Consider the following 14680-nt stretch of genomic DNA (forward strand, 5'->3'; position numbering starts at 1 on the left):
CGAATTCAATTTGTTAGATAAGCTAGATTCGTGAGATAGAGGTTTCTACTGTTATTCTGTCAAGTAAATAGTACCTATTGAAGCTTTTATCGTTATCATAATGATAACTGACTCTATGTTGAACCGCTAATCTTTGAAGTTGGCAGAAAGTATTAGAGCTGAATTCCATTATCTCGATCTTCTCTTGCTAACCTTTAAATACTGGGTTTCTCAGATTAAATAAATTATATTTGCCTGTAGACTGACGAGTATGTGTGTGTAAGAAATAGCATATCATTGAGTAGTATGGTAGGATAATATTTTGTTGTTGCATTATTATACAGTGAGTAATGAAGTTTTTGTTTATAAAATACTCATTCTTAGCATCATATTAATCCAGTCATTGATAAATTACAATGATGGTTGTGCACGGGGGATTCTATATGTAACTTTTCTTTTTTCCCACACCTATATATTATATTTTTTTCTTAATTATTATTTCATATTCCTAATATTCTCTTCTTTTTTATTATCTATTTCTTATTTTATAATCGTTTATATTCTCTCTCAACTTATTTGCTTCTTCAATATCAACTTATTTATAATCGTAAAATCAATAATTACACTTTATTTTTTATATTTTCCCAGCTGTGGCTAGGCTGCTAGTATCAAATGATGACGTTGACAGTTTAAATTTTTCCAATTGCTCAGAATTGGTGCATTTAGAAGAATTTGTTTCTTTCTTTGATTCTGTGGATCTAAGCTTTGAGATATTATGTACTAATATATTTAAGGAGTGTTTCTAGAAATTTCGATGAATTGTTGGTGTATATAGATTCTTTGAACACACGGTTGGATTTAATAGTATTGACCGAATGCTGGCTTAAAGATGAGGTGGTGGGATGGCCAATAGATGGATTTGATTTGGTGGTTACTGATAAACAGCGCAATCAAAATGATGGCGTGATTATATACATAGATAGCACAATAAATTATAGAGTTAATCAAACAACATTGGGAGATGTTTAACGGTGAGGTTTAACGGAGATGGATTAACGGTGGATTTTCAGATACTGAACAAGTCCTTTTCTCTCCTAGCAATTTATAGAACATTCGATAGTAACATTAATTTATTTCTAGAAGAGTTGAAAATTATTACTATGCTTTAAATTTCGATAAAAACTGCTTATTGGTAGGAGATGTTAATATAAATTTGTTCTCAGATGACCTAATCGCGAACAGGTACTTGAACTGTTTGGTCAGTGCTGGTCTTGTACGGTGTATGAATAAGCCAACTAGAATTGATGGTGACTCGATTTCTCTTATTGATCACATTTTTTGTAAGATACGCTGATCAGAATCAGATGAAGGCGGCCGTGTTGCATACTGCAATAACAGATCATTTCAGTATAGCTCTTAGGGGCGATTGCTGAGATCGGGATTATCTCTTGCGCTCTGCTAAAAACCGGTTTTTGCGCCGCAGATCAAAAATCGGTTTGCTGAGATCGGGATTAACCACGCTCGAGCGCAAAAGTTAGCCGACCGGCAATTATCGCAGGGAAAAACCGGCGGTCTAAAAATCGGTTTGCTGAGATCCAGTCTAGGCTAAAAATTAATCTCGGTGGATTGCTGAGTTCAAGCGTAGATCAACTCGAGTTTAAAAGATAATCTCGGTGGATTGCTGAGATCGGGATCAGGCTAAAATGAGATAATCTCAGGAGCAAAAATGATGATTTTAGACTCCAACTTAGACCTGCTAGGAGGCAGGTTTAAGTTCGGGATTAAGCTATTAACTCGCTATTCTTTTGATTTTATTGAACACAAATGTGAAATTGGGGTTCACCTTTGAATTCTGAATAATTTCATTACCCATAAAGTCATATTTAAAATGTTTTTCCACTAATGTTTAAAATATTATAACATAAGAAAGTGAAAATGAAAACACCTTCAAACAACAAGGAAATTCTCTACCTCTCACAAAAAGGGGATCCGGGGGGCCTCCCCCGGAAAATTTGAGGAAAATACCCTCAATTTGGTGTGATTTCAAGCAATCTCAACTTGAAAAACTACATCCTGATAATGAAGTTTCTTTATGTTTAGTGGGCTGATCATTATTTAATTTTTATAGAAAATATTATAGGCCTATGTTATTTCGGTTCATATAACAAATAGAATGGAAATATAATTTCATTAGTCATTCAATTGTTTCAAAAAATAGTTTCAAAGCTATAGTCTACAAACCTATGATTTTCATGATTTTTACTAAAGTGAAAAAAAAATTACTGGGGGGGATATATCCATGTTCCCAGATATTACTGGAGATTTGTATATCCTCCTGTCCCCGGTGGAAACTACTCTTTAATCATAACATAACAAGGACATTTTGTGGGTACCATACTAAAAAAAGGTGCTGGAGCATTGTTCAAGGAAACTACGTTTCAATCACATGAACTGGTTTAAATACATGATCTTATCATATTCATGCATGAAATTGAATGAACAATTATCAATACATGTTAAATTGAACTTTCAATTGCTAAAGATGGTAAAAACAACCCCGACTTACTTCAAAAAGATTTTTCTGAAGTATTCGCTATATGCAGTTCCATAGAGTAAAGATACTGTTTGGAAGATACCTATTTATTTGTCTCTGGCAGTACTAGCCCATTCACTGAGTAGCCCATAATTCTATTATCATTCTGATATTCTCTCAACACTCATATTATATTATATTTTTTGGTTTAAACAATGTCTCAAAATATATTAAATTGGAAGCCAATTCTTTTGACTCAATTTCTATCAGTGGTCGATTACCTTCTACGATACTAGGCTACACGTTAGTATCGATGCTATCTATAATTGGCTTGAACATAATATGGAACTGCAACTATATCAGTAATGAAGGAGAACTGTATTAAATACGTTGTAATTGTAAGAAAGTGTGAGATGATATCTATGTGGGGTTGATTGTTGCTAATTGGAGGCAGCTGCGTTTGCTTGCATCATCACGGGATGCAGAAATAGTCTGCATTGCATAATTGAACTATTAAGTTGAGTCCAGATGGTGATGAGCGACCCTTCGTTTGCGTGATCCTTTCTGTGGAATTGATTTTGTGAGTGGATGAAGTGAATAATGGATTACCTTGAATATTTGGATTATTACGAACCAATACTGTCGAATCTGTCAAAAAACATGGATAATCTTTATTGTTGAGTGAAAACATTAAAAAAAAAATGTTGTGTTGTCTTGGAATACCTCAAGTCAGCGAGTACGGTATCAGAATTTAAAACTGAAGAGAAGTGCTGATTGCTCTCAGATTTTTTGCTGATGGTAGTCCACATAGAGACTGTTGATTTATGTGATTACTGCAGCATCATGTCGCATTATACATAGTGTTGAGGCAATAGCTATTATTTGTTAGCTATTAATTGAAAAATATTACATTAAATTCCTAGCTGGACAATACGCTAGAAAAAAACTACATTTTGGGAATAAATGAAAATGAATTCCAAATGAACACCAAAAAGGTGAGGAGTTAGTTGTTCATGTGTTCACTGTAACAACATTCGAAGGAGTTAAGAAGATTATCTAATCACAGATAATCATTATAATGACGGTCAAGAGAGGATCAAGACTGAAATAGAGAGAGAATGGGAGTAAGTGGGGGAAAGAGAGAGAGAGAGAATGAGATTGATTGATTTTTTTCTTCTTCAATATGCCCTAATAAAGGCATATTATGCCTGAGAGAGAGAGAGAGTGAGTGGGAGGGAGGGGAAGAAGAAAAAACAAGAACGAAACGAATGATGGGAGAGTGAGTGAGTGTGAGTGAGAGAGTGCAAAAGCAATACGCAAAGACAAGGTGTGAGAGCCAAAGTAGCATTCGAGATGGCTGTTGCCAACATTGCGACAATAATTCCCTGTGGATTCCTTCAGTTGCTCCTCGGTCTGGCTAAATTTGAGCGTCGGTCTGGCTAAACCCGCAGATCAAAGTTGCTCTCGACCAAGAGATAACCGACAGCTAAACTCGATCTCAGCAAACCGATTTTTTAGCCGAGACCAAAGTTGCGCTAGACCAACGTTGCGCCGGGGTTAGCCAGACCCGATCTCAGCAATCGCCCCTTAATATTTCATTTCCAGTACAAAAACCGGCTGAAACGGCTAAGACCTATACTATTGTAAATTAAGGCCTATTAGCACAGGCTCTCCAGAATGCGGATTGGGGTTCGGTAGAAAACTGTTTTGAAATGAATAATTGTTCTAGTAAATTTCATCAAATTATAAAAAAACTCAGTAGGTTCCAGTATGAATACTAAGACGATGATGTCAAGAAGAAAAAAATTAAAGACATGGAAAAATTCAGACCTGATTGATGCTATTAGACAAAGAGATAAAATATTGAGTAGGAAATTGAAGAAGCAACCATATAATAACGCTCTAAAAAATCATTATCTCATGCTTAGAAAAAATCTTACCGTTAATTTGAAAATAACTTAACTTGAATATTATAAAAAAAACTAATGGATTTTAGAGATGATCCTAGGCGGTTCTGGGGAGTGATAGAAGAGTTGGCGGGGAAAAATATTAATAAGGATTCTTTTGTTATTGGTAAATTTCTACCAGGTATCCAGTCTGTTACAACAGCGATTTACAAGAATATAGCTGATGAATTCAATGTTTTTTTGCATCAGTCGGCCAAATTCTGGCTGATGCTATAGATTCTGGAGAGCCTCTTTTAGTCGATGATAGTCAACATTTGAATCAAAATCACTTTGAGTTTCAAGCTGTAACTGAAGCTGAAATTATGCATGGTATAGGTAGTCTCAGAGGTGGGTCAGCTCCAGGGCATGATAATATCTCTGCTAAGTTCCTGAAAGATAATATTGCAATTCTGATCAAGCCACTAACTCATTTAATTAATCTTAGTTCCAGTCTGGTGTGTTCCCTGAGTTCCTAAAGATGGCCAAGGTTTTTCTCCTCTTCAAATATGGTGACCCTACCAACAAAAACAATTACCGTCCGTCCCATATCATTGCTAAGCATGTTTTCAAAAAATCCTGGAAAAAATAGTGGAAGAACAGCTCATTTTCTATCTTAATAGGAATGAAATTCTATGTGACTGTCAGTATGGCTTCAGAAAAGATAGAAATATACCTGATGCTCTATTTGACATTTGCAAAGCCATAAATGAAGGAATGAATGAAAACCGATGAATGATGATTCTATTCCTTGACCTGAAAAAAGCCTTCGATTTGGTTTATAGGAACAAATTATTGAATAAATTAAACCTTATTGGAATTCGAGGAACAGCGTTGGCATGGTTCAGAAGTTATCTGTCAAATCGCCTTCAGTTTGTTTCCTTGATGGATGTCAGGGGTGGAGATGTGGCAGTTGACTTTGGGGTGACTCAGGGAAGCACTTTGGGCCCAATCCTCTTTTCAAACTATATAAATAATATATCAAAAGTAAATATACATGAAAGGTTATTTTTGTTTGCAGATAATGCATTGATATTTTTGAAAAGGCCAAGCTGGGTTGAAGTTAAGGAAAATGCTCAAAATGACCATTTTCACATGAAAACATGGCTTGATCAGAATACCTTGACAATGAACGCCACAAAAAAGAAATTTATGCCAATATTATTGAGACCAACGACCGATTACAATTTATCAAATTTGAAAGTCCACTGCTGTGGGGATTTTCTCAGTGTTACATCTGGGTGTTCTTGCATTGAAATGGTTACTTCCTACAAGTATTCGAGCGTTTTTTTCGACTATAGGATGAGTTGGTCTGCTAAAATTGAATACATGAAAAAAAAGACTTAGAAAAAAAAATGAATATATATATATATATATATAATATATATATATATATATATATTATATATATATATATATAATATATATATATATATATATATATATATAATATATATATATAGGTTCATTCCTTAACACAAAGTGGGTCTTCTGTATAAATTTTTACAACTCATGTTGGTTCGTTTGCGGAATTGCGGAAGATGGTCCAAGCATCTTTAGTAGCTCCACAGACCTACCATGTGATGGCGTTTGTGTAATGGAGTATAATAGTTCACTCCCGTGGTTCTAAGCATTCGGGCCATTTATTCAGACTGAACTTGATTTGAGGTTATGTATTGAAGTTTGCGCCGTTTCTGTTGTGAATGGAATATTCTTGTCTCGTCCTCATCTGTCAGCTGTCTGTTGTCTGCAGAATGAAAGTGATTTTGTGTTTTGTGATGTTGTGATTGTGTCAAAATGTCCGAAAATATTATTCAAGCAGTGATCAAATTTTGAATTTAGCTTTAAAAGGTAAGTCAGTTATAGAATTATAAAATTAAATGAAATTAAAATGGCAGCAGCAATTTTTCTAATTAATGGATTGGAATTCAAAGAATTAAGCATAGTAAAGGAACTTTCTATTGAAATAGTTTGTGAAGCTGCTGCAATTAAACTTCCAAATGAGAAAAAAATTGTTTTGTCATTGTACAGACCCTATAATAATGATGTTAGTTTTTTTAACAACTCTCTATCCTGTCTTAATGATATATTATGTGCCATTTATAAATGTAACTATAATTTGATATTATGTGCTGATTTCAATGTCAACTTTAATGTAAATGATAATTTTAATAGAGATCTTTGCAATTTGTTTGAATGTTTTGGTATCCATATTTCTACAAAAATGAAATCACTAGACCAGGCACACTGAATGAAGGCCACTGTATTGATAATGTTGTGACTGATATTCATGATAGCAGACATGTGACCCGAGTTATCAATACACATCTACTGTCAGATCATCATGCCCTACTATTTAAATCTTCAATAAATTTGGAAAATGACTCTTAAAGTTTTTCTAGTGTAAACAAAAAGCTAGTTAGGTTAGTTAATTAATGATCAGAACACTTATTTATTTGTTGGGTTGATTAGTATCATACACTGGAGTGTGGTGTATTTGCTTAATGATGCTAATGATAAGTTTAAGAAGTTTTTTTATTTGTATATGTCAGCTGTTAATGCTGCTTATCCTCTTAGAGGTTTCAAAGTTAGTAAGCCTAAGCTGGATGATGGATGGTATACTGCTGATTTAATGAAGCTCAAACATAGTTGTGATGAATATTATAGCTTACTGAAATTTTTTAAGACTAATCAGTTTAGAGATAAATATAAAAGCTGTAAGAAAGAGTATAGAATTGCTATTAAGAATACAAAAATAAATTATTCCAACAACAAAATAGAGCACTCAAAAAAAAAAAAAACTCAAGCTGCATGGAAGGAAGTTGAAATTCTTACAAATGTCAAGAATGAAGCTATTGATTCACATGATGATAACAATGCTGATTCATTTAACAACTTTTTCATTGAAAAAGTTGAGAAAATTAGTGGAAATGTGCCAGTTAGTGAACATCTCAGCTCTCACTACATCAATAAGTGCAATAGGCCTAATGTACCATTTTGTTTCCAACCTGTTACTGCAGATTGTACCAGAAAATAAGTAGTCTTAGTAATTCAAGTTGTTTAGATATATATGGTATTAATTCCAAGGTCTTAAAAATATCTGCCCCTTATATAAGTGAAGTTTTGAGTTACCTTTTTAATTATTGTTCAGTATACAAGGGCATTTTTCCAAGTGTATTGAAAAACGTTGAGGTAATACCTGTAGGCTACATGGAAAAGGTGATAAGAAAAACTTCAGGCCAATATTTGGCCTATGAAAATTTTCTCATAACCTACAAGGTAATCACGTATTGATGAGTCAGTGTATTCTGAATCTCCATCCTCCCATTTTATTTTATGATAGTGACGTTCTAACCATGTTACATCGTTATACAATTTTGCACTCAATTCTGTCTTTGCAAATGGTGATTTGGAATGGAATACAATATAATTATTAAACTGATCAATTATGGTAAGTTCTTTCACAATAATTTGATTACAATCTTGTTTAAACCAGTGAAGATCAACTGTAGCAATTATCGTACTCGCTTGCTTGTCCACTTCTTTCTCTTTGCGGGCGGGCTCGTCGAATCCTTCGTCTTTCTCCCTCTCCCCTTCTCGTCTCTACTCCTCCTCCTCCTCCACCTGCAGCAGCTTCTGGATCAGTGTACTGCACCTTGGTTCATAATAGAAACTATCAGAATCAAGATCGCACTGAATACCAATAGAGCGAGTTTGCGCCTTGTCCAAAATATCAGAACACAAAGAATAGGACATTTTAGATGTTACCTGTTCAAAGGTGAAACTGATAATGAACCAAATTTGTCAGAGTGCACACCTTATATAATATTGCAGCCAGTGCGCTCTATCAATAAAATTACTGAACTTCTTTCACCATGCTCGTCAGAGGTGTGTACTCCATCACACGATTGCTAATTAAAACGCAATAGGCGGAAGTATTTGCAGGTACTGCACTATTAAATTCCATTTCAATACGAACATCTGTCAATGATTTCAAATGACTTGGTTGGTGTGAACAATCTACAACAATCAGCGGTGTTGATTCACAAAACGTTTCAAAGTCAATTTCTGCTCTGAGTTCGCTATTGATTGAATGATTATAATACGAGGGCGCAAAATCCAAAAACATGCGGTATAATACCTCCTTTTTACCTAGCAGATTTTCATATGGATAATACTCGCTGTTCAAGTATACTTTAACATTGTAAATACTGCAGCTATCGAAATTAGATATTGATTTTTAATTTTATTCTCACGATCAGTTTGAAATGCAATTATAACGTATTTTGGACTATCAAAACTTGATGTGGTGCAAACTGCCCAAGAATGGTTGAGTGAATTTTGCAAATTTGGTAATTCACAAATTTCCCAATGCTGGAAACCTAATTTCAGTGGGGTGTCAGCATTGAGCAGTCTCAAAAATTTCAGTCTCACATGATCCTCTAAAGTTATGTAGGGCATTCTCCATTGCAGTTTTGTAATTTTCACACTAACGCTTGTTCCACTTGCGGACTCAACACAATTTAGGTCTGTCGGTGACCTCAATAAGACGAGTTCCTGTTTCAAATTTAAAATTATTCTTTGAAAATCTTCAAAAAACGGGAGGATTAATTTCAGCAGTACACAGAAAGTGAATTTATTATCTGTTAGCTCATATCCTGCTCTGTCAAAACCAGCCAGGTGATATGTGTTTTTATTGAGCGTATTCTTCACTAGAATAGCTTTAATTGTGGATGTTAATCCAATCAATCTTGATTTAGAAATTTGCTGACCTGCTAATTTATATCGTATTTCATCAAAAAGGTTGCCGATTACGTTACTGCTTAATTTATAGTCTGCCGCAACTGGTGCATCAGCCGGGGCTGTTCCTGGTTTTGTACAGTTAACTGTTCCCTCAATAAATATGAATGATTTGCAAGGTAAAGAATAGACATCTAAAGAATTCATGCCAATATGCACCCATATCATATGCACCCATATCCACCCATATCACCCACTTCATATGCACCCATATCCAGCTCAATTAATCTATTGCCATATTTGAAGCTGGAATTTGTTCCTTTGTTAATGTTTGCAATACTATTGTAACTACAAAAATTAATCAATCCAATTTCCCATTCACGATTTTTATCCAATTCTATAATTTCTTGTAAATGTTTGTAGAGGTTACTTGTGTTAGATCTCAATGTAATAACAACCATCTTGTAATGTGTGTTCAGCACAAACACTTAATTACAACTGATTTGCAAGAAACAATAATGTAAGATGACCGCAAAAATCACTATTTAATGGTCGCATGTGCTCTACATTATAAAATATATTTACTCCAAATTCTTTTTTCCAATATTTGTCCAATAAGGACAGGAACACGTGCCAAACAGATGTTTGGGAGAGAGCGAGTCACCGAAGCCGGCGCTTGGCTGTACGGCTCTGTGTGTGTGTGTGTGTTGTGTGTGTGTGTGTGTGTTGTGTGTGTGTGTGTGTGTGTGTGTGTGTGAGTGCGTGTGTGTCTGTGTAGCAGTAAAGACTACTGAGCATGCTCGCAACAAAACTATAAAAGGGTCGCTCACCTATTTAAATATCATTCACAACAGAGTGTAAGCACGTGAACCATTTCTTCCATGTATGTATCTACAGTAGTTAGTTTTTGAAAGAGTGGGAGAGAATCGGAACTTCTTGAAGTGGATCAAGCAAAGAAGAGCACAGCTGATTGGCCACATCATCAGACGTGACACTCTACTGACAAGGATAATGGAGGGAATGGTTGAGGGAAGGAATATGAGAGGAAGACCTAGGCTGGAGTATATGAAACAATTGCTACGGGATATGAGATGTGGATCATACTACGAGCTGAAGCGGAAAGCGGACGACAGAAAAGCATGGAGAGCTGCTGCCAACCAGCCCTACGGCTGTTAACCCAAGAGAGAGAGAGATGTATCTACTATTCATTGTGAATTGAACAGGTAAGAATTGAAAACAATTTTTATAAAAACAATATTACAATTTATTATTATTATTAATCACTACATTCATCTATACAATTCGTAACACATAAGTCGACGAATTGTATAGATATAAAAATTGTTATTGCTTAACAATTTTTATATCGGACCAATTTGGCGACCTATGTGTTACCATCATCACAAAATTTTTACACTTGAGGTTGAATTGGTGTATTTTCTCTGAGCTAATGCAGGAAGCAAATTGTTGCGGTAAATACACCTCACTCGTAGATTTGCTTCCTGCATTGGTAATTTTTAAAATTACTCGTCGTCCGTGAATATTTGTTTGTTCCCTCGCGCCAATAATGGGGTAGGGAGTGTGCTCCTTTAACTCCCTCAGTGGGATCCATGGTTTAGGCGTTGGTGCATTTACAATTGTTACAAACTCCATCTCATCCTCCTCCTCCCTTCGTCGCAGCTCCTTCATCAGTGGGAGCATGGATGAGTTCTCGTCCATTCCAGCACGTTTCTGTTGAAAAATATTTGATTAGTGTCTTTTGTTTCAGATTATCATCATACTAGAGAACTTGATCAATAGATTATTGATCTCTACATCAGATTATTGTCATAATCTCAACTTGACATCATCGAATTGGCATTCTCTGCATAAAGTGAGTAATATCAGTTATTGAAATAATATTGGTAACAAATAATTGTTGCATGATCGTTCTAATCAGTTCAAAAAATATTTCCTTACCATCTATTTCTAATCACTTCAAGGAAATATTGCTAACAAATAATTTATGCATGATCGATTACTTTGAACAATAATATCTCATAATTCAATTCCTAATCAGTTCAAATAATATTTCCTTGCCATCAATTTCTAATCATTTCAAATAATATTGTAACAAATAATTGTTGCATGATCGATTACTTTAAACAATAATATCTCATAATTCAATTTCTAATCAGTTCAAATAATATTTCCTTGGCATCAATTTCTAATCACTTCGAATAATATTTCCTTGGCATCAATTTCTAATCATTTCAAATAATATTGCTAACAAATAATTTATGCATGATCGATTACTTTAAACAATAATATCTCATAATTCCATTTCTAATCAGTTCAAATAATATTTCCTTGCAATCAATCTCTAATCATTTAAAATAATTTTGCTAACAAATAATTGATGCATGATCGATTACTTTAATCAATAATATCTCATAATTCAATTTCTAATCAGTTCAAATAATATTTCCTTGCATTCAATTTCTAATCACTTCAAATAATATTTCCTTGGAATCAATTTCTAATCATTTCAAATAATATTGCTAACAAATAATTTATGCATGATCGATTACTTTAAACAATAATATCTCATAATTCCATTTCTAATCAGTTCAAATAATATTTCCTTGCAATCAATTTCTAATCACTTCAAGGAAATATTGCTAACAAATAATTGTTGCATGATCGAGTACTTTAAACAATAATATCTCATAATTCAATTTCTAATCAGTTCAAATAATATTTCCTTGCATTCAATTTCTAATCACTTCAAATAATATTTCCTTGCCATCAATTTCTAATTGCTTCAAGGAAATATTGGTAACAAATAATAATAATCAAAGACTTGTATGTGCACAGATTTTTTTAACAATCAATCATGGAAAAAAATCTGTGCATACACAAGTTAATAATATTTGTTGAAACTAACCTTTGTTTGTGAGAAGATTGACTCGTCCTCATCTCCGCTAACTTCAGCCTCCTCCTCAAACATCAACTTTCGCTTCCCTCGCTTCTGCCTGTTGTTCGGTAGAGTAGTTAGCACCGCTCACCGCGGTGCCCAGGTAGCAGCTGGAGCCAAGCGTTGAATAGGGCTGTCCCCGACCATGATCTCGCCGCCCGGCAATGGTGGTTCCACGTTGAGTAGAGCGGGTGCAGCAGCGGATGACTCAGCAGCAGCGATGGCAGCTTTGCGCTGCCAATAGTTGAGCACGCGCTGGTGTGCTGGTGGGCTATCTGGCAGCACGTATGATGGAGAAGATGTTGATGGAGAACTCATCGTGAAGTGCACTCAAAGTAGACTCAGATGTAAATGATAATTTTCCTCTCATCACTTCTGTTTATATATTATACGTTTCTCTCTCTGTTCCAGGCTCGTGCGAGTGAGAGCAAAGTGTGCTACAAGGCGAAAAAAATTCAAATTTCTCCCCTACAACACATGCTCCCACATCGTTATTGGCAACATTCAGATTTGTAAGTATTCTCTCTCTCCTATCACAAAAAACTGTCACTCAATCATTTTTCGAATGGCATCCTTGTACATGTGTTAGAAGACGAAAAAAAATCTTGTCTAGAACTCTGCATGGGATGGTGGAAACACCTGCTAGAAGCTGAAAAAAATCTCCTCCATGTCAACTCACTCAAACATATTTTGAATAGGCTCTCATGATGCTTATTGATTTCTAATATTATCAGTTATTAAATATTTCATTGTTTTCACACCATTTAAACATAGGGCTCACTCAAACATTTTTTGAATAGCATTCTCGCCTCTTGATTGATTTCCAATACTATCTGTTATTAAATATTTCATTGTTTTCACAACATTTCAACATAGGGCTCACTCAAACATATTTTGAATAGCATTCTCGCCTCTCGATTGATTTCTAATATTATCAGTTATTAAATATTTCATTGTTTTCACACCATTTCAACATAGGGCTCACTCAAACATTTTTTGAATAGCATTCTCGCCTCTTGATTGATTTCCAATACTATCAGTTATTAAATATTTCATTGTTTTCACAACATTTCAACATAGGGCTCACTCAAACATATTTTGAATAGCATTCCTGCCTCTCGATTGATTTCTAATATTATCAGTTATTAAATATTTCATTGTTTTGACAGCATTTTCTCACCTCTCAACTTGAGTTCCGGACCTCATAACCAGTTGAGCTCTCGTCGAGGCAACACACCTGAGAGGAATCAATCTGAAAGGAAGCATAGCCACCTGTGCAGTTGAGGAGAGTCACGCAGCATCAACCAGTACATGTAAGTACATTTTTACTTTGATTTTATCCTCTGTGGAGGAGAGGAAAATTGTTCTCGGAGGACAATATTTGTCCTCGAAGGACAGTTTTTGTCCTCGGAGGGGAGGATTTTTCTCATCGGAGGACAGTTTTTGTCATCGGAGGACAGTTTTTGTCCTTGGAGGGGAGGATTTTTGTCATCAGAGGACAATATTTGTGCTCGGAGGATAAAAAACCTTCTACAACATACTGCATGCATGCGATTCTACCTCATCTTTACGATACGGTATATCCGGAATATCCTCCCCCCGCTCTTCTTTCCCACACTCTTCATATAAACAAAACGGTGAATGCATTACTTTTTCAAATGGATTTTCGATAATATATTTGCAATAGACACATTGCAGATAGAATGGATTTTTATGTAAGAAATAACCATTTCTCGCAAAATACTCTGCTTTATTGGATAATGATTTACAAAAGTCACAATGTAGATGATGCTTTTCAAAATACTCTCCTTGAACAGATGAATCTTCTACATGATTAAAAGTTAAATATCTTTCTTCATATTGTCGTAGAATATTATTATCGAAATTCTCCTCTTCAATTGTTATATTATATTTTCTTCTACAGTTCGGGCTGTACCTTGCATGTTCTATTGCTGGTATGTCACTTTCTTCCCATTTTCCCAAACAAATTGAACAAAATACACATCGCACAATGTCTGGCGCAGATGAGAATATAAATCCCTCTTCCGCCATGTTTTCCACAGACAAATGCGGAGAAGATTTCATCCATCTTTTATCAAAAGATAATAATCTTAATCTTTCATGCAACATTATGTGATCTTGAGATATCATTTTCACACACAGCCTTCTTCCACCAATGCTGATTCACAACTGATTTAAAAACATACATGAAACTCTAATTCTATGTCATCCTGATCGTTATTCTTTTGTTTTCCAGAATCTAACATCATGCCAAGGGAAAGAAGACAACATGGCGTCAATTCCGCAGTGGTGCGTCATTGCATAACCGTCAACGATCCCAAGGAAATCAATATCGAAAACGTGCTCGAGAGATCGAAACGGCATGTTTTCAATATAATTAGGGAGCACGCAGCACATCATGATGCCAATGTGAAGTGGTTCATCGTGCTGAATGTTTTGTTGTATAAATTAGTGGTGATGGATGATGAGGTTAGCGAGACTGTCTCATCTCTAATAAATCTTCATAGT

General features: G+C 34.9%; 1 protein-coding gene across 1 annotated transcript; it reads right to left on the reverse strand.

Moving 5' to 3' along the window:
• Positions 1-10539: 10539 nt before the first annotated feature.
• LOC120351342 lies at positions 10540-12509 on the reverse strand. Its single transcript, XM_039428271.1, has 2 exons — positions 12122-12509; positions 10540-10926 (listed from the first exon to the last, which is right to left on the reverse strand). Exons 1-2 carry the CDS (start codon positions 12182-12184, stop codon positions 10540-10542), a joined length of 450 nt encoding a protein of 149 aa, XP_039284205.1. The 5' UTR covers positions 12185-12509.
• Between the last annotated feature and the right edge of the window lie 2171 nt (positions 12510-14680).

Source organism: Nilaparvata lugens, chromosome 5 (assembly GCF_014356525.2).
Source record: "Nilaparvata lugens isolate BPH chromosome 5, ASM1435652v1, whole genome shotgun sequence".
In the NCBI taxonomy this organism is placed as follows: Eukaryota; Metazoa; Arthropoda; class Insecta; order Hemiptera; family Delphacidae; genus Nilaparvata; species Nilaparvata lugens.